Here is a 20,808-nt window from a genome sequence, read left to right on the forward strand (position 1 = left end):
TTAACCCACTGCGCCACCAGGGAATTCCTAAATCACCTTTTTCTTTAAAAGACTATTCAACTTCTATGAGTCAAACTTTCTATTCTATTGTGACTGTTTAAACGACATAATAAATCTTTAAAGAGCCCATATTTTGCCTGACATATAATAGAGACTACGCCCCTCCTCTCTCAATCCCAGGATATTGGAGGCAGAAGAGACCTTAGAGATTATCAACTGGAAAACACTTTCTTCATGAATTCGGGGAATAAGACATGGAAATATTACATGGATTAAGCAATATGATACTGAGGCTGGATAAGTTATTTCTGTACTCAGAAACTATCCTCCGTCTATTTACGTGGGTCAATGTGCTTGATTCTGCCTGCAGGTTCACGTCAGGCAGTCTCTGGACAGACCTGAGCAGAAGGCCAAGTCTGGTCTCATCCCTAGAATGTTCAGAGGCTGTCAGCACTGCCCTAACACAAGAGTTGTCGCCCAAACACATGGCACTTGTGAGTGCCTAGAGCTCACTCTTCACTCACGGGGGCAGCTGCTCATGGTGTACCACTCCATGCACTGGCCGAAGGGGAAGGAGGCCACATAGGCATTGGAGTCCACACACTGCTTCATGTTGCTGCACCACATGCACTCCGAGCTGCCGCTGGTACACTCTCCACACGCCGTCCGCAAGGCACATGGCGTCCGGCACTGCTTGGCACTGTGGTTCGCTGGAAAGTAAACCCAAGAGAGACACTTGAAGCTTTGCAAAGGTCGAAGACTTTTCAGTGTGGGCTATGACCCACTAGTGTGTCATGAAATAGAGTCAGTGGATTATACTAAATGAAGAAGAAAATATAAAGTCTTAGGTCATTGCGTAGTGTCTAGTAAACTCTATTTATATGGGGGGGGCGGTTTTTCTTTTCAAAGAGCATTGAGGACAGACATGAGGAAAACAGGCTAACCTCTCCACAAGAGAAGTGTTCTAAAGTTCCTTACAATCAGGGTTTTTACCACCCATCGAGGCAAAACTGTCTCTTTGTATATTTGGGGCCAAGAAAAATTACAGTGCTCATTAAATTCACCAAAGCATTCGGGATCCCAAATGGCTGAAAAGCTCCCCTCACGGGAAGGTTAGAAATCATATCTGAAGGTGACTCCTACGTGCTATAAATCCTCTTCCACACCTCTGTGCTCCTCAGGCGAATTACAGGACCTTCCTATAATGAGACATGATGTCAATGGAGTCTGGCCTCCCCGAAGCATTCACAACATTCCAGCTGCTGCTTGTGAGTCCCTCGGTAGGAGGAGGACGCTGGTCTAGGGCTTGTCTGCGTGCTGGAGACGCCACCCTGTGCCTGCCCTTGAGAAGCCCAAATGTCCCCAGAGGAGAGCTTCAGGCCTGTGAGGCTGCCCCACACGTCAGTGCCTTCTGCACTCTCCTGCAAGTTCAGTGTGCTCAAGGTTTGCTTGTTTCCTGACACAACTGCTGCCATTATTTTTCTCCCCACTGACGCTGTCTTTCTGTCCACTGTCTCTGCAGTGGTCTGCCTGATTTTCGATCTTTTCTTTGCATTTTTTTTTTTTCCCTTTTTAGGGCAACACCCATGGCATATGGAAATTCCCAGGCAAGGGGCTGAATTGGAGCTGCAGCTGCCAGCCTACACCACAGCCATAGCAACGCAGGATCCGAGCTGCATCTTTGGTCTACACCACAGTTCATGGCAACGCTGGATCCTTTAACCTGTTGAGAGAGGCCAGAGAGCGAACCCCCATCTTAATGGGGTTTGTTTTTGCTGAGCCAAACAGAAATTCCTTCTTTGCATTAAAATTTATTTATTTATTTATTTTTGTCTTTTTGTCTTTTTAGGGCTGCACCTGCTGCACATGCAGGTTTCCAGGCTAGGGGTCTAAATGGAGCTGAAGCTGCCGGCCTATGCCAGAGCCACAGCAATGTCAGATCTGAGCCGTATCTGCGACCTACACCACAGCTCACGGCAACACTGGATCATTAACCCACTGACCGAGGCCAGGGATCAAACCCACAACGTCATGGCTCCTAGTCGGATTTGTTTCTGCTGCACCATGACAGGAACTCCAAATTTTTTTATTAAAGTATTTTCTTTGCATTTTTTTGTTCCTTCTTCCATAGCATTTTTCTGCCAACACCAAGAAATCTGCCTTTCAGCATGGATCAATACCTTTAGTGGTCAACAAACCAATTAATCTCACTATTAATGAGAATATCAATGTTAAGTTATCTTTGTTTTTGCTTATGGCTCACACTATTCATAGCCAGAGACAACTTGCTTCTGCTTTAAAAATCCCAGGTTATATTCTGTTTCACATGCTTGAAATCAAGACTCTCTCTGTTTTTCATGAAAATGTTACAATACTTAACTATGCTTTCTACAGTTTCTCTTCCAAAAAACTTCCAGTAACGCAAAATTCACCCATGTACTTACCAGGCCTCTCACAGACACTACCGTTGAGAGGGTTGATGCAGGTTGCAGCCTTTAAGCCCCGACTACTGGGCTCTGACAAGATTCCACAGAATCCAGCATCACTGGGCTCAGATGGCATCCACTGTAGCAAACTATTTGTGAATGGGGACATATCTTCCCAGCACCAGTAGGACACATTAATCTTCCGAAGGCCAACCCATGGGGTTAAGGTGAGTTTGGACTGTAGGCAAAACAGGCACAGCTATGAAAATAATCAATGTCTTGACCAAAATAGGCTTTTAGATAAAAACCATTAAGTTACATTTACCCAAAAGATATAGGAAAACTTTCCTATCCCGAATCAGCCACGGCAGACCATCATTTCTATGCTACATATCATGCCTGGCACTTTAACACGGTCATTTGACAAAGGACAGAAATGTAACTCAGAGAAGACATCAGAAATTTCGCAGAGATTAATAACAAAGTAATAATTAGGCTCCTAAATTTCTTTGACAAATGCTATGAAGAAACAACTACCTCCAACTTGGCTGAAATATCTATTTATACGTGAAATATTGATTATAGGCCTACCCTCAGGTCATTATCTAAGCCTGTTTTGGGAGTTCCACTAGGTGAGATGATTGAAGATTCCCACTTCAAACGAGGGGGGTATCGGCTGTCACTGAATTTTATGGGGAATAATAGGACAATGGATTCCTGGGAGAGTCTGTTTCCTGCTCTACTGAAATTTCCTTTTTGTTGCAATTAAAAAAAACATTGAACAAAGTTTAGCACAGAAATGAAAGGCATTTTTAATTTTGGCAGTTAGAAAACAAAATGTACAGTATTTCCATTTTTGAGAGGAAAAAATAAACATGCCTATTAAAAGACCTAAAAGAATTAAAAACACCCCAAGTAGTTATTTTTAGTTGTAATGAGTGATATTTATTTTCTTATTTTTAATGTATTTTAAAAATTTCCTTAGAAATACGTATTACTTCTAAGGAATAATAAGGAAAGATAATTACAAACACCCTTAAAAGTCTTTCAATAACCTCCTTTTGTTTTCATGATAAAATTTCAAGCCATCAGCATGGTAGACAAGGTCTCCAAGGATTGAGAAAATCCTTTAGCTACAGCAATACCCTTCCATCCAGCCTGCAGCCAGCCACACAAACTTACCTGCAGTACATCCCTCAATCTCTGCATCTTAAACATGGGGGACCTAATGCACAGAGAAACCAACTCATTCCTTCTCATCCTCACGCTTACCTCGTCTAGCTGCCCGTCAGCCAGCCTCTGCCCTAAAGGCTACAGTGCTCTTCCTTATTTTTTCCATTCAAGCCTGGGCTCTACGTATAAACTGACAGCCGTGAAAGCACATTACACTTTAGTTGTCTCTCATTTGTCAGTCCTTTGTCACAAGACCATGAATTCCTGTTGTATAAAGGTGATCCCAGCAGATTAAACTATTCAGAACTTTCTAGAGCTCGGAAACCTAAGGATGAGAGACGAAGGACCAGAAGATCCATCTGTGCCAGCTGGGATGGCTGACCCCTTCTCACCAGGTATCCTTTCAGAGATATGGAACTGGGGGTTGTTCATAAAGGGCAAAGTTGTAAGCCATCAATTTTCCAAGGGAGTGACTAAATTTAGGATGGGCAAAGAGCCAAGGACAGAACATTGGGAAAGGCCTATTTGTGGAGATGAGGAAAAGAGAAACAAACAACATGGGTAGTTTCCAGTGGAGACTAAGAAATTTGAAACATCTTTCAAAATATCATAAGACATCAAATGAGGCCGCAGTGTCCCCCGAGTTAATCATATTTATAATGTACCAATGGTAGTTTGAGTATCCAAACCATACCAAAGTTGCACTGGAAAAAAAGACTGGAGTAAAATAAAATACAGGGCACCTCCTACCATCACAGGATGCTGCCCTAGGTGGTACACAGAGGCCACGTGTAGCCAAGACCCAGACCACACTTCCCATGTCCTTTCCACAGAAGGGCTGCCCAGTCCTCCTACCTGCTGGATGAGAAGAACATTTCCCCCTAACTGCTCTGTACCAAAGCCAGCGGTGTTGAAAAGGCCTTGTCCTGTGAGTAGCTACCTAAGTGAAGGTATCACCACAGTTATAGGACTCTGGACTCAAAAAGACAAAATGTGATTGTGGAATATCAACTACAAACTGCCTGAGAGTGAGAACCTGGGGCCCTTCTATGCCCAGAAACTCTTGATAAGGGGTCCTTTCCTTTGGGGCTGGCCAGACCTGAAAAAGACCCAAATGGCTGTCCACTTCTTGGGAGGATTAACATTAAATCATATTACACACTGCAGCGAAATCTGAGAGACTCAGGTGGCTAAATGCAATGCAGCTGATTAGTAATGGCGCTGCCCTCCCCAACCTCAGCAGAACCCAGGGATAAAACAGATATGGAACCATCCACTGTTCTCACAGGCTCTGTTCACATGTACACACGTTACCATTCAGTACAAACGTACTTATCCATATATCTGTTAATGTAATGGCTATGACTAAGAAAAATAAAATGTTGGAAATTTAAGCTAAGAAAGAAGATATTAAAGGAAGCAAATCCAACTGTGCAGTTCCACTGTCTATGACGCTGCACCTACCAGCCCCCTCCTGCCAAGCACATCACAGGGAAGCTGTAGTCATGTTCTCAGCAGAAGCTTAAGTTCGGTGGATTTTCACTCACCATGCTCTGAGAAGACTGCATGGTTCGCAGCTGCTTAAGGACAAATTCCACCTTCTTCTGGGTTGTAAGAGAAGCCAAAAAGGCATTGTGGTTCCTGCAGGACAATTTTGCATTGTCGTAATTCTCCTTGGCAGTAGTAATTTTCAAACATGAGTTTCCAACCAAATGCCAGCCGATGCCACAGATATTTTCTTGCATAAAGAGAGGAGAGAAAAACGGTTTTAGAAATCACACAAAACTGGAGTTCCCGTCGTGGCTCAGTGGTTAACGAATCTGACTAGGAACCATGAGGTTGCGGGTTCAATCCCTGGCCTTGCTCAGTGGGTTAAGGATCTGGAGTTGCCGTGAGCTGTGGTGTAGGTCGCAAATGCAACTCGGATCCGTGTTGCTGTGGCTTTGGCATAGGCTGACAGCTACAGCACCGATTAGACCCCTAGCCTGGGAACCTCCATATGCCACAGGAGTGGCCCTAGAAAAGACAAAAAGACAAAAAAAAAAAAAAAAGAAAGAAAGAAATCACACAAAACTACTTCTGTTACCAGTCTGAACTGCTGAAAACCTAAATGGGTTTTTGTGATTTGAACTCTAGATACTTCATTAGAATGTAGTGAGTGAATCAGACACATTACTAAGGACCAAACACAGAATATATAGAGAATCTTAAAAATGTTTATCAGGCATATTTTACAGATCTCAAGACACATATTCTGAGGTCATCCCTGCTATGTTTTAGAGGAAAACATCCATTTGGTGCCAGTGTTAAATTTATAAACCTCCTTTTGAAGAACACTTAGAAATAAGGCTTGGGAGGTCCCATAGTGGCTCAGTGGGTTACATACCCAACTAATATCCATAGGATGTGAGTTCGATCCCTGGCCTTGCTCAGTGGGTTAAGGATCTGGCGTTGCCGTGAACTATGATGTAGGCCTGAAGCTGCAGCTCTGCCTAGCCTGGGAACTTCCATATGACAAAGGTATGGCCCTAAAAAGCAGGGAAGAAAAAAAAAAAAAAAAAAAAAAAAAAGACTTAAGAAGTAAAGAAGTAAGATTAAAATCCCAAGTAAAGGGCAGAAAAACAAATATGCATTGTTGGAAAGGTGGGGAGGAAACCTGCAAGGAAAGAAATGGTGTTGGTGAGTAAATAACTCTACAAAAGCTGCACTGTTTTCACATTAAGTGGGAAGTAAAATCAAGTGCAAAAAACACTCCAAAAGTGAGATGGGGAGAGCCTTTTGAGGAAATAAACTGAAGTGCTACAGTTACAGTTTGTAATCTGCTACTGCCATCTCCCTGAACCCACCCAAAGAACTGCACAGAAGCTATGAATGCTTCCCAGAAAACCGTGCATGTGCAAAGCAACATCACCAGAACCAAAGTGCCCTGGAGATGCCCTCAACAGTGTTCAGAGTTCATCAAGAGCCAGTGAGATAAATGGAAGGTGCCATGGGAAAGGGATCATTCCAGAGCAGATAAAGCCTCGCTCCTCAAAGTGTGCTGTCACTGTCAATGCTTGCCGAAATGCAGATTCTAGAGCCCCACCACAGATCTGTGTCAGAATCTGGCTTCTAGCAAGACTCCCAGTTACTTTGCCATACACTGAAGTTTGAAAGCAGTAAGAACAAGAAGCCCACTCAAGCAAGCTGGATCAAATACTCCCAAAGCACATTCAAGAAGGCCTCAGTAGAGCCCAGCTACCCTGCACACGTCTCAGATGCTACACAGAGCCATAGAAGCCCCCTTCCTGGACTTCCGAGTTAAGCGAATATATAATAGCGCTTCAGGCCCTCAACTCCTCATCCCAAACCCTGGAAGTGCCATGAATCAAGGTATTTGGGCTGGAGTCACTCCAGGAGGTGCTGCTGACAAAGGCCTCTCTCTTTTCCCTCTTGTTAGAAGGTGTTGACAACCTGACCCCAGGGGTCAATACGTAGTACTCTTCATAAAGTGCTGAGACTACTCTGCTGAGACTACTGCCTTTGACTCCCGGTTACCACTACAGACAACAGAGCAGGCTCGATGACATGGAGCCAAGCTGTCGTTTGATTCTTCATGGCAGATGATGCTTCACCTTCTTTCAAAGGACGACAGAAGTAAATACATACGAAATATATCTTTGCTTTAAAAAATAACAACCACGGGGAGTTCCCTAGTGGTCTGGTGGTTAGAACTTGGCACTTTCACCATGGCCAAAAAAAAAAAAAAAAAAACCAAGCAAACCAAAACCCCCACAGTAGCACAATAGCGATGCTGAGGATAAATGGATGAGTTCACCCCCTTAGGCTGCACAGTTTTTGTTTGTTTGTTTATCTTTTGTCTTTTTAGGGCCATACCCAAGGCATATGGAGGTTCCCAGGCTAGGGGTCGAATTGAAGGTGTAACTGCTGGCCTTCGACACAGCCACAGCAATGCCAGATCCGAGCCACATCTGCAACCTACACCGTGGCTCACAGCAACGCTGGATCTTTAACCCACTAAGCAAGGCCAGAGATGGAACCTGAGTCCTCATGGATACTAGTCAGGTTCGCTAACTACGATGGGAACTCCTAGGCTGCAAGTATTGAGGGTGCATGTGTGTGTGAAGTCTTTGGACCCCCAGACATAATGCCCCTGCAAGCCTACCGGGCAGGGCAATGCACTCCTGATTCCGGGGCTCCCACTGGCAGTTCTGGTCCAGGGCACAGCTCCTGCAGCTGGTCTTCTTGTTACAGTAGTACATGGGGTTATCCTTTGGGCAATTCTCATATTTGGCAATGGAGATCTAGAACACAGTGGACAAAAGCTTTTCTCTTATATCCAGAGAGAACTCACAGTAAAAACAAATAGGATACTAAAAATAACAAAGCCTAACAGAGAAGGCAAACTACAAACACATAAATACACAAACAAATAAAGAAGATGCAGATGAAGCAGCACTGCAGTGGAGACACTGTGGTGAAACGCTCGGTTCAAGGACATGCCTTTACCTAGCAAGAAAGCAGTGCACTCTTTTAAACTTTCTGCTTTTTATATGCCCCCCCCCAAAGTTTTATATTTCATGAGCTGCTTTAGAGACTGACTGTTTTATAAACAGTCAAAAATTATAAAAGTTGAGTCATTATATCTTTTTCTGCCTTATAACCTAAATAAAAAAATCATAAGTTGTAAGCATAAATTATGCTGAGGCAAGACATAACATAAAACAAAGAGATTGTGCAAAGCCTACTCAGTATGGCCACTACACACCTGATTCATTTTCAGTCTCGAGCCCTAAATTGCTTCCCTAAACCTTGCACAGGTAAAGGGAACACACCATTACAAACCTCACACCAACAATCTAGTACTTAGCCGCAGCCATGCCTAGGGAGTGGGGTGTACTCAGAGTAACAGTCATACCTTCTTCTAAAATACCACACATGGATCCTTGTGGCTAGCAGGACCTTTGGAATTGGGACATATAGTGGATCCCTTCCTAAAAGATAACTTGAGCAATAATAAAATCCAAATCTACACTTAAGGTTTTAAAAGTAACCCTGGTCTAGTATTTACACCATACACACTAAAATCTACACCTAAGCCCACTCAGGAATTTGCTATCCTCTGAGATCCTTGAGAAAACAGCCTCTGACCTGGCCTTCCGTGCAGCTGTGGTTCATAGGGACACAATGGTCATTGCACCAGTGGCAGTCATTAGTGTTGGCCGTGCAGCTGTAACAATCCGTGTGCTGGTCACATCTGTCATGGTCAAGAGCTATGAAGAGAAGAAAAACTCATCAACTGTGACAGCTTCTCCTCAGAAAAGTCACAGGCCATCATAGCTGCTGTTGAGCACAATCTGAGACTGAGGCAAAAAAAAAAAAAGTGACAAGGGTTGGGAAGTAAAATGAGGAGTGAAACTGGCAGGAAAATATACTGGTGTGTTCAGGTTAAAATAGTATTTAGAAATAAGCAAACAATCTGAAGAAAAGCTACTTGGTACTCCACCCTCCCAACAAAATTATAGCAAAAGTGAAAAACAAAGATAGCTTAACTGAATTCAAGAACAATGAGATACAGGGGAAATAGGTCTGCTTCTCTAAATACTTTTCTTTGCAAGGAAAAATGCTCAACTAGCAACTGAATGAACAGCAAGAGATGCCAAGGAGCCAAACAAAGAAATGTAGGAGACAAGCCATACCTCCCAGCTCTAAATGCAAGGCTGCTCTGGGCACAGGAAGCAGGCAGCAACACAGAACCCCAAAGAAGGCAACACACACATATGTTAAGTCCAGGAATTGCTGGGCTGCTATGGACCTGTTGATCTCCCTAGATGGGTCAAGGTCAGCAACAAAAGAAGCTACACCATCATGCTGCCTCATCTATTGACCCATTTGTGGACGTGGCACACAATGGAATCCATGGACAAGAAAAGGCAGGGCCATCTTCACAAAGACCCCAGCAATGTGCTCCCTAGGCTGTCCTTCCTGCCCTGGTCATCACTTCATGGCCTGGACCCATACAGAAAACAGAGTGAGCCAGGGAGGTGACATTTGAGATGAGTTCATAACAGATGGGTTCATAAGCAACCACCTAAGGTAATTAAATATTATTTCCTATAAACTTGCACATTTCATTTGGACTTTGAAAAAGTGGTTTCAAAAATAATGATTTCATTGATTTCATCCCTTTCAGGAGATAGTGACTAATCCTACCAGGTTCTGGTCATCTTGGTTCTCCAGCACTCACCAGCCCACCAATGAACCTGGAAGGCTGCCTGGGTGTTCTTACTGAGAATTTATGTTCAGCTTAACTTGGAAAGTCCCAGGGGGGTGAAAGCTGCCTCTAACCATCTTAGCTCTCATGGTAACTGCTACAACAACCCTAACAGTTAAGAAATTCAGTCAACATAGGAGTTCCCATCCTGGCGCAGAGGTTAACAAATCTGACTAGGAACCATGAGGTTGCGGGTTCGATCCCTGGCCTTGCTCAGTGGGTTAAGAAGCTTGGAAAATGTAAGTGGTGGTTCTAAAAGGAGAGGTCACTGCTCATCCACAGCAACTGTCTGCCTTGCTAACACTGCTGTGCCCTGCTAGGAGAAGCCAGAGAAGAACAATACTTTGAAAAGAGAGTATCTCTACCTCTATCCACCAGAACAATCTACTCCAACAGAGCTTTTCTGGATTGGCCCTCTTAATATTAGCTCTAATCTTAGAGCTGCTTAATCTAATATGGTAGCCACTAACCACATGCAGTTTTTTTATTGTAATTAATTAAAATTTAAAAATTCAGTTCTTCAGTCACACCAGTCGCATTCCAAGATAGCCATCCCATTCCTGTTTGATAGCCACAGGACACTGGGACAGTGAAGACAGAACATTGTAATTGTCACAATAAAGTCCTATTGGATTGCAGTGCCTCAGAACAACTGGAGCTAGGTTCTGGGGTTGGTATACAAAGTATACACAGTGCTGAAAGGTCTGTCTTTATCTTTAGCAGACAACTTTCTAGGAGCCACATGGCATGTTCCCATCCATTATAAAGATGTTTAGAAACCAATTTGCAAATATCCACAAAGTATTTACATAAGTAATTACTGAATAATTACGGATAATAAAATGAACATAAAAAGTATACACAGGCTAACTGCCTTCATGATTCAGATAAAATGAGATCTCAAATTAATTAAATTTTAAGAGAGAAAAAACATACTTCTTTTGAAAAAACATTCTGAGTTTAACTTTGCTCTCTGTGCTTCAGTCGCCAACTCCCAGGAGACACACTGAGATGACCCTGTGTCCCACACACACCGGATGCCAGGTCCTGCTGCTAGACAAGCGGCTTCACTCTGGTGTGCTTCACACTCTTCTGAGGTGAATACCAGGATGTCACTGAGGAGGAGACTATTGAAACCACCAAATACATACATGGTGCTAAAAGAAAAAAAAAAAAAAAAAAAAAAGGAGTGAGAAAGAGTTTACTGAAAACTTGTATAAACAAATGTATGATATAACTTTTACGATTGTTAGACAAATGTTACATAAGTCTGTAAAAAAATTTTTTTCAGATCTCAAAAAAATTCTTCATACTTTTACCTCCCAAATTCCAACCTTTCACAATGGCCTGTGATTACCTAGAATAGTTCCAATAATCCATCTACTCTTTCTAGCCACTATATTAAAAAGTTCTCATGACAACTTAGTAATGTTAGGATCCAGGGTTAATCACTGCTGTGGCATGGACTGGATCCCTGGCCCAGGAACTTCCATGTGCCACGGCCACAGCCAGGAAAGGAAGGAAGAGAGGAAGGAAGGAAATATTTTCAACGGAATAAAACCAAAGAAATGCCTTATCAAAGTTTATGGGGTAGAATTATAGTACTTAGAAACTTACAGCTTTAAACAACTATATGAGAAAATTAAAATCTAAGTTTCTGCCTTAAGAAACTAGAAAAAGAAAAGCAAGAAGAAGAGAATAAATTATACAAAGAAACAATATTACATAGAAGAAAATGGTAAAAAAAAAAAAAATCAATAAAACTAGAAGTTTGTTCTTTGAGAAGATCAACAAAATTGATAACCTTTTGCTAGACTGACCAAGAAAAAAGAGAGAGGACACAAATTAACAAAATCAGGAATGAAGAGGAAACACCATTAGTGTCTTTAGAGAAATTAAAAAGCATTATAAGGATATATTATGACCTTTTATACCAACAAATAAGACAACCTGGATGAAATGGACATATTCTTAGAAAGACACAGATTATCAAAACCAATTAGTTCTTCAATAAAGTAAAAAGCAGAATTACAATAAGACACAGCAATTCCATTTCTGAATATATACCCAAAAGAACTGAAAGCTGGGACTCAAACAGATATTTGTACACCCATGATCACAGGAGCATTATTCACAATAGCCAAAAGACAGGAGCAACCCAAGTATCCACAGATACGTGAATGGATAAACAAATGTGGTGTATATGTATACACCTTAAAAAGGAAAGAAATTCTGACACATGCTACATGGATGAATGAACCTTGGGAAATCATGCTAAGTGAAATAAGCCAATAACAACATGACAAATAGTATATAATTCCACTTAATATGAGGAAACTAAAGTGGTCAAATGTATAGAGACAAAAGGCAGATGGTAGTTGCCAAGAGCAGGGGAAAGGGTGGAATGGGGAGTTACTGTTTAATGGGTAGAGTTTCAGTTTTGTGAGATGAAAATAGGTCTAAAAATGGATCAGTGTACAACAATGTACATTTGGTGTACTAAGTGCCACTGAATCAAACACTTAAAAATGTTTAATATGGACTTCCCGTTGTGGCTCAGCATAAACAAATCAGACTAGGAACCATGAGGTTGCAGGTTCGATCCATGGCCTCACTCAGTGGGTTAAGGATCCAGCATTGCCATGAGCTGTGGTGTAGGTCGAAGATGCAGCTGGGATCTGGTACTGCCGTGGCTGTGACATAGGCCGGCGTCTACCGCTCCAATTCAACCCCTAGCCTGGGAACCTCCATGTGCTGGGAGTGGCCCTAAAAAGACAACAACAACAAAAAAAGTTAATATGGTAAACCTTATGTTATGAAAATTTTACCACAGTTTTTAAAATACCCACCCCCCCCGCCGCCCTCACCACCTTAACAAGAAAGAGAAAATCTAGGCATTGCTGTTGTGGCTCAGCAATATTGAACCTGACTAGTATTCATGAGGACTCAAGTTCGATCCCTGATCTCACTCAGTGGGTTAAGGACCCAGTGTTGCTGTGAGCTGTGGTGTAGGTCACAGATGCGGCATGGATCCTGAATTGCTACAGCCATGGTGTAGGCCAGTGGGAATGGCTCCCATTAGACTCCTAGCCTGGGAACTTACATATAACGTGGGAACAGCCCTAAGAAAAAGAAGAAAAAAAAAAATTCAAATAGACAAACCTATCACAAGAATAAAGACTGAACTGGCAATTTAAAATATTCCCACAAAGGAGTTCCCGTCGTGGCGCAGTGGTTAACGAATCCGACTAGGAACCATGAGGTTGCGGGTTCGGTCCCTGCCCTTGCTCAGTGGCTTAACGATCCGGCGTTGCCGTGAGCTGTGGTGTAGGTTGCAGACGCGGCTCGGATCCCGCGTTGCTGTGGCTCTGGTGTAGGCCGGTGGCTACAGCTCCGATTCAACCCCTAGCCTGGGAACCTCCATATGCCGTGGGAGCGGCCCAAGAAATAGCAACAACAACAACAACAAAAAGACAAAAAGAAAAATAAATAAATAAATAAATAAATAAAATAAAATAAAATATTCCCACAAAGAAAAGGCCCAGGCCCAGATGAATTTTATCAAGCATCAAACATTTAAAATAATAATACCAATTCGTTATGTATTTATTTTTTAATTTTTGGCTGCCCCACGGCATATGAAGCTCCTGGGCCAGAGATCAGATCCAAGCCACAGTCATGACCTAAGCCACAGCTGTGGTAACACCAGATCCTTAACCCACTGTGCCAGGCCAGATATCAAACCCGTGTCCCAGAGCTCCCAGGATGCCGCCGATCCTATTGTGCCATGGCGGGAACTCCAGTAATACCAATTCTTTATAAACTCTTCCAGAAAATAGAGTGGGAAAGAACATTTCTCAATTTATTCTGTAAGTCCAATATTAACCAGACAAAGATATCACCAAAAAAGTATAGAGCAATATCCTCATGAGTACAGCTGGGACATTTCAGGGAAATTTTGTGGGTGATGGATACATTTTCTTGATTGTGTGACGATGTCACGGTGTATACTTATGTCAAAATTCATCCAATCACACACTTTAAATGTATACTCTTTATTGTGTATATCAACTCTACTTCAATAAAGTTGTTTATAGGCCATATATGCAGAATTACCCATATTCAAAACAAAAGCAATTGTATCATAGCTCCAGGGAAAGTTCTTAAAACGCTGGTGTGGGAGACCAAAACCACAGGTTATCAAAGTGAAATCGTTTGTATCACAGAGAACACTGGGTCTCAGCTGCCACATACATGATACGTCTGCGTCTGCGCCTCTTGTGCGATGTTCACTGCGACATCCTCAAGCCTGACAACCACGTGCCAGGTCAGAAGCTGAAGAGTTAGACTGGGGTCTGTTTAGTCAGGAGAGACAACTTAAACATCCCTTAAATATTTGAGGGAGGGAGTTCCCGTCGTGGCGCAGTGGTTAACGAATCCGACTAGGAACCATGAGGTTGCGGGTTCGGTCCCTGCCCTTGCTCAGTGGGTTAACAATCTGGCGTTCCCATGAGCTGTGGTATAGGTTGCAGACGCGGCTTGGATCCAGCGTTGCTGTGGCTCTGGCGTAGGCTGGTGGCTGCAGCTCCAATTCGACCCCTAGCTGGGAACCTCCATATGCTGCGGGAGCAGCCCAAGAAATAGCGAAAAAAAAAAGACAAAAAAAAATATATATATGTATTTGAGGGAGCTTTGCATGGCAGAGGATTTGGGCTTCTATTGCAAACATTTAAAGAACAGAAATAAAATCAATAGGCAGAAGATTCAAAGAGGATTTCAGATAAGATAAAGGAAAATGTGCTCATTACGAGTTTCCAACTTAGGTGAGTTTTTCATTCCTAGGCCTGTTTAAAGGAGTGTCTTCTTTGGGAGGCACGTTCATCACCTCTGAACACTTTAGAGGGAATGCCTGCATTAAGTGGGAGTTTGGAACAGACTATTTCAAGGATCTCTTCCAACTCTGAGATCCTATGATCTGACAGGAAGTAACCCACAACGAGGTATCAAATAATTCCCTCTCCCAATGCCTCTATTTTCCTCAAATCAACAGACGGATAACTAACTAAAGCATAAAGATTTTGTGGCTATATTTTCACTCTTTCTGAAAACTGACATATTTCAGTAACTAAAAATGAACACCAGGTTTAATTATTAACCCCACATTGGTTTACTTAGTATCACATTACGTAGTCTAGATTCAACTAGTCAGTCAATTTACTGCTTAAACCAAGTAAGCTCCAACCCCTTCCCAGTAGAGCTGGTGTTCTCACTAATTCTGAATGCATCTGGTCACACAATGGCTCTGCAAGGGTAGGCAGAGTCCATCAAAGAGGCCTGGAGCAGGGAACTGAGAAGAACAGGTGCATCAGCAGCAGCCTCAGGGTCTCACAGCCCACTCCTCTTCCTGCCTCCCCCAAACCACAGGGATGACAACTAAGTGAGGTACAGCTGGCCCAGTGCTGCTGCTTGATTAAGGGAACTATCTTTCAAAACACCAAGAAGTCTTATGTGAATCAAAGTTTCTCTTTTGGTAAATTATTTCATAGAATTAAGCTAATCATGGTTTTTAACTACATGGCCTCCCCTGTTACACTCTGCCCCCTCCAACCATACACACAGATACTCACATACAGGCTCAAACACTCCACTGGAATTACACAAAAATAAAAACATCACTGTAACTCAGGCAAGCCATTTCCAGTTTTGAGGCATGGTTAAATTACATCTACGGTAAATTGTCAACTTCTCTGAGTTTATATAAAACCTCCCAATATTTAGCAAATGGCAACTGTGTGCCAAGTCCTATGCTAGGAGAACACCAGGAATGTAAAGATGAACAGACCTGAGACCAGGCACCCACAGGCAAGATGAAGACAAAACGGATCCACTGCTTTCCAGATGCAAAACATCAAGAGGCACTTATAGAAAACTTTAAGGTTTTCCTTACTGAGGAAATATCAAACTACAATTTAAGATAACACTTCAGGAGTTCCCATTGTGGCTTAGCGGTTTATGAACCTGACTAGTATCCATGAGAATGTGGGCTCGATCCCTGGTCTTGCTCAGTGGGTTAAGAATCTGGTGTTGCCGTGAGCTGGGGTGTAAGTAGCAGATGTGGCTCGGATCTGGTGTTGCTGTGGCTGTGGCCGGCAGCTACAGTTCCGACTTGACCCCTAGCCTGGGAACTTCCATATGCCTCAGGTGTGGCCCTAAAAAAAAAAAAGAAAGATAACACTGAAAATAAGTACTCAAAAATCCTTCCATTTTAATCTATACCTGACAAATACTCCCACACTAAAACCATACTTATTGATAAATTTTAGTTAGGTGTTTACTTTGTGAAAGATGTCCCTTTTTCCAACATCTAAGTGCTTGAATTCTGTTGATTCTTCCTTCACATCTACAAGATAGGTTGCTTTCTTTCTTTCTTTCCTTTTTTTCTTTTTTGGAGTCCCTGGGCCAGGGATCAGATTGGAGCCAGAGTCGTGACCTACAGCAATGCCAGATCCTTAAACCCCTGTGCCAGGTCGGGGATTGAACCTATGTCCCAGCGCTGCAGAGACACTGCCAATCCCATTGCACCACAGCAGGGACTCCCAAGATAGGTTGCTTTCTTATCTTTCCTAATCCAAGATGAATTACCTCATCTAACCTGCATTATCACAACAGCCATTTTGAAAATAAAAGGAATCCTAACATAATATATACAAGCATTATAGCATTTAAATAGTTTCAGGATCGATAAGGCCTAGAATTTTAAAAGGTGAGGTAAACAACAGTAATAACAGCAGAAGCAAAATGAGAAACATTAACAACATGATTAACAAATCAAAAATCTATAAAGCACATGTAAGGTGTAGGTCGAGTGGCCAGTCTGGATCTCCCTTAAACGACAGGTCCTTTTCTAGGGGCAGATTTATAAAGAGCTCTACTAGTTTGAGCCAAACATTTCCTTTTTGTTTTTCAATAATGATTTTTATTTTTTCCCATGAGCCACGCATTTCTAAACGATGCAATGAAATGCAGTTCCAAAGACTTGATCCACATGAAATAACAGACTTGATCGATGGGAAGCGTTACAATCGCCCCCTCTGTTCCCATATCTTATCCCTCATCTCAAGTATCCTCTCTCGTTTTTTTCAAATCCATCTTCACCACGCAGATAAAACTAAGAGAAACGTGACAACCTAGCCACCACAATAATAGAATAGCAGAGGGCATAAGCTGGTAACTACACAAACTTCTGTTGTCCCGTGCACTCAGACAACACCTAACAGAGCTTACTCCTGATGCTAACAGAACCACATCAACAAACATTTCATTAGAAGTAATTCAAATCCACATCAAATATTTTAAATATAAATCAGGAAATTCATGCCTACATAATTTTATGAAAAGCTAATGGGATGAGGGAATCCTGTGAACAACATGGTAAGTCCAATATCATTTCATTTATAATTCATTTTCATTAAAAACAAGAGAAAAAGAGCAAGCATTTCTCCAATTACCTGTTGTGTAAGACCGCTGAATGGCCAAATCTGTTGACATCATGGTGCAGATCAGGTCTGGGAAGCACTGACCATCGGTCACAAGCTAGGAGCAAGAAAAACATAAGGGACTGTCATTCTTATTCAATAGGAACTGGACATTGCATTTTCTTTGGGAAAGAAGTCGATAACAAACACAAACTTATCTCTCAGTTTTTCTTAATCATACCATTATTTAGTTGGCAAAAGGTCGTAGTAACAGATCAGCAGGGCATGGAAGAAAGGTAGGACCCTGGCAATTCTAATTAGTGAATGCGCCGAAAACCCAAGATGCCTGCATCACTCTGTCGCCTATCAATGTTTACCCTCTAGACTGTTTGCCATTGTAGGGCCACACCCTCGGCATATGGAGGTTCCCAGGCTAGGAGCTGAATCAGAGCTGTAGCCGCTGGCCTACACCACAGCCACAGCAACGCCAGATCCGAGCCGTGTCTGTGACCTACACATCAGCTCACAGCAATGCTGGATCCCTGACCAACTGATCAAGGCCAGGGATTGAACCCACATCCTCATGGATGCTAGTCAGATAACCACCAAGCCACAATGGGAACTCCTACCAGGGCATTTAAATAAGCCCAGAGAGGCACTTAACTTACCCCTTTCTTCCTTCACAAATAAGAGTTTTTTATTATAATGCTCAATATTCACCGTGTACATCTCACCATACAAAACTTCTCAGCTACTGCAATCTGGATTGCTCCTCCATATCTAGAGGGTAATAAATGACCTTTTTCCTGCTAAATCTGACTCTAGCCTTTATTTAATCTCTCTGTAACCCCTGTTAATTGCTCCCTCACAGGTTCCCAGTCTCACCTCACTTTGTCCCTTTCAGACTTTTTTTTGGCTGCACCCCGCAGCATATGGAAGTTCCAAGGGCAAAGGATGGAACCTACGCCACAGCAGTGACAACGCTGGATTCTTAACTGCTAGGCCACCAGGGAATTCTTCTTTCAGACTTCTTTATGGCTCTATCCTCTGGCTCTTTGCTCATCCCTGAAGATACATGCTCCCTCCAGAAGCTCACCACCTCAGATCCCCACTGATCTGTACTATTCTGTCCCACAGTCATCTCCAGCTGAACATGTCCCCACATTCAATTTCCTCACCTCCTCCCAGACCCTGTCCCTCTACCTCTATTTCCAGCCTTGGTGAAAAGCACCATCTACCATGGCCCACACCAGATACCAGATAGGATGCTGCCACAGCTCTCAAACACACACCCTGGACAATCATCAGGTTCCTGTGACTTCCCAAACCTCTTTACCCTCACTGCCACTTCCACAGCCTTGCCGTATTGAGGAGCCGGGGCTTTCTGAAGAATCTCACATAGGAGGTCTGAAATTATATTTGCGTCTTGGGACGATCTCTTGGTGGCACTGTGATGCATACTCGGGAAGGGGCAAGGTGGGAGTTATTAGGAGGCTGTTGCTGAAGTCCTGAGGAGGGTTGGAACCAAGGCTGTGGAAGTGGCTGACAGTATAACTGCTATTCAAGATGTCACCTGCTCTGAGAAGAATATATGCGAGCACCTGTGAGCTTCTCTTAACTCCTGGGGGCTAAGGGTTATGGTCAGGGAAAGCCTTCTTGAAGAGGGGCCATACATGCTGCGTCCTCCAACATCAAGAAGTCAGCTGCGCCAAGGCAGGCAGAACTTCTCAGGCAAAGGAAGCCCATATGCAGAGACCTAGATGCGGAAAGAGTCCATGCCACATACTTGGGGCTGTATCCTAGCAGCACATCAGGGAGGAGTGGCTTCAAGTGGTACTAGAAGCAAGCAGCTGTCTGGTCAGATCCTGAGGGATCCGAATTGCAATTATACTGCCTGCTCAGTTCTTTGCCTCCCACATCATGAGGCAAGGACTGTAACTTATTCCTCTTACAATCCCCAATGCACAAGCTCAGGGGCTGGCACATAAGACATCCGTTAATAAAGAATATCTGATGATATTTATACCAAAAAAAAAACCTTCTAATATTTGTTTTGCATGAACAAATATTGCCCTCTTCTGGTCACTACATTACCATACCAAATTAAAAAAAAAAAAAAAATTCCTGGAGTTTTTTGTTGTGGCACAGAGAAAACGAATCTAACTAGCATCCATGAGGTAGCAGGTTCAATCCCTGGCCTTGGTCAGTGGGTTAAGGATCTGGCATTGCTGTGGCTGTGGTGTAGGCCAGCACCTACAGCTCCAATTGGACCCCTAGCCTGGAAACCTCCAATATGCTGCAGGGGCGGCCCTAAAAAGCAAAAAAAAAAAAAAAATTCCTGTCCAAGTATTACAGCAAGAATGTGTGAAACCAGTTTCTGGGGAATGAAATAAAGCTATACTTAAACCAACTTAACATAGCTGGTGGTCATAGCTACCCTACACTACTATGTAAGGCTTTTCATCTGTAACACAGGAGAGCCCAATCACCCCAGCTTATCAAAGGATGAACTTCAAAAAGAACATTACATTACACAAGTAATGTGTTTTAATATAGTATCAGTCAAATTACCATTAAAAAATACCATTTGGACCTCTTTCAAATGGCTTGACTACTCTTAACTACCAATATTTCGTTTCTTTTAAAATGGTGCTTACGGACAAAAAAAAAAAAAAAAAAGATTCTTGAAGCCAAAATGGCTTTGGGCAACTTACCAATGTCATAAGCCATGAAATCTGAAGAGAAGCATTTAGCTCCATGGCTCATGGACGTGTCATTGTGTGTGTTTCCTCCAAACACCAGCATGGTTCCACTCACTATCACAGCTGTGTGCAAGTAACGGAAAAACCGGCTGTCCTTAAGAATGGTCCTTTTGAGTTTATTTAAAAATAATAAATACAAGGTTAGTTCTTCAGAATAGTCATCATCTATTTGCTAATACAAATATAACCATTTTCTTAACTTCAGATCCAAATGTGTAAATACTTCTATATTTTTCTCTGTGTATAGGAAACTTTCTCTGTATATAAGTAATAAAAATAACAAACAAAATCTTAAAAATTTATGAGAATCTTTGTTTTTTATTTTTTGGCTATGCTCGCAGTATACAGAAGTTCCCAGGCCAGGAATCAAACTTGCAACACAGCAGCAACAATGATGGATCCTTAACCCACTAAGCCACCAGGGAACTCTAAGACTCATGAGAATTTTGATAAAATATATTAAGAGCCTTAAAAATGTTCATACCCTTTGACAATATAATTCTAGTTTCTGAGCAGAAATCATGGGAAATACAGATAGAAGCTTACATACAATACTTTTTTAATAAGACAAAAGCTAGGAACCAAAACTTCCAACTGTATGGGCGTTATCATACCCACTAGATGGAGTATTACATAGCCACTAGAAATGACCATGTAAAATGGTATCCACAGCATGGTATCAAATATGTAAGGATATA

General features: G+C 42.4%; 1 protein-coding gene across 5 annotated transcripts in view; it reads right to left on the reverse strand.

The window, feature by feature from the left end:
• The window catches only part of ATRN (attractin), a 185,337-nt gene that overhangs the window by 80,632 nt on the left and 83,897 nt on the right, over positions 1-20,808 (reverse strand). For all 5 annotated transcript variants that reach the window (XM_021077392.1, XM_001927289.7, XM_021077390.1 and 2 more), the window contains exons 10-17: positions 20,063-20,217; positions 17,382-17,466; positions 10,810-11,030; positions 8,751-8,872; positions 7,765-7,903; positions 5,147-5,337; positions 2,445-2,664; positions 525-710 (exon numbers count right to left, since the gene is read on the reverse strand). In XM_021077392.1, the coding sequence (XP_020933051.1) occupies positions 525-710; positions 2,445-2,664; positions 5,147-5,337; positions 7,765-7,903; positions 8,751-8,872; positions 10,810-11,030; positions 17,382-17,466; positions 20,063-20,217 (1,319 nt within the window). The remainder of the gene's footprint in view (positions 1-524; positions 711-2,444; positions 2,665-5,146; positions 5,338-7,764; positions 7,904-8,750; positions 8,873-10,809; positions 11,031-17,381; positions 17,467-20,062; positions 20,218-20,808) is intronic.

This window comes from Sus scrofa, chromosome 17, assembly GCF_000003025.6.
Source record: "Sus scrofa isolate TJ Tabasco breed Duroc chromosome 17, Sscrofa11.1, whole genome shotgun sequence".
NCBI classification, from domain to species: Eukaryota; Metazoa; Chordata; class Mammalia; order Artiodactyla; family Suidae; genus Sus; species Sus scrofa.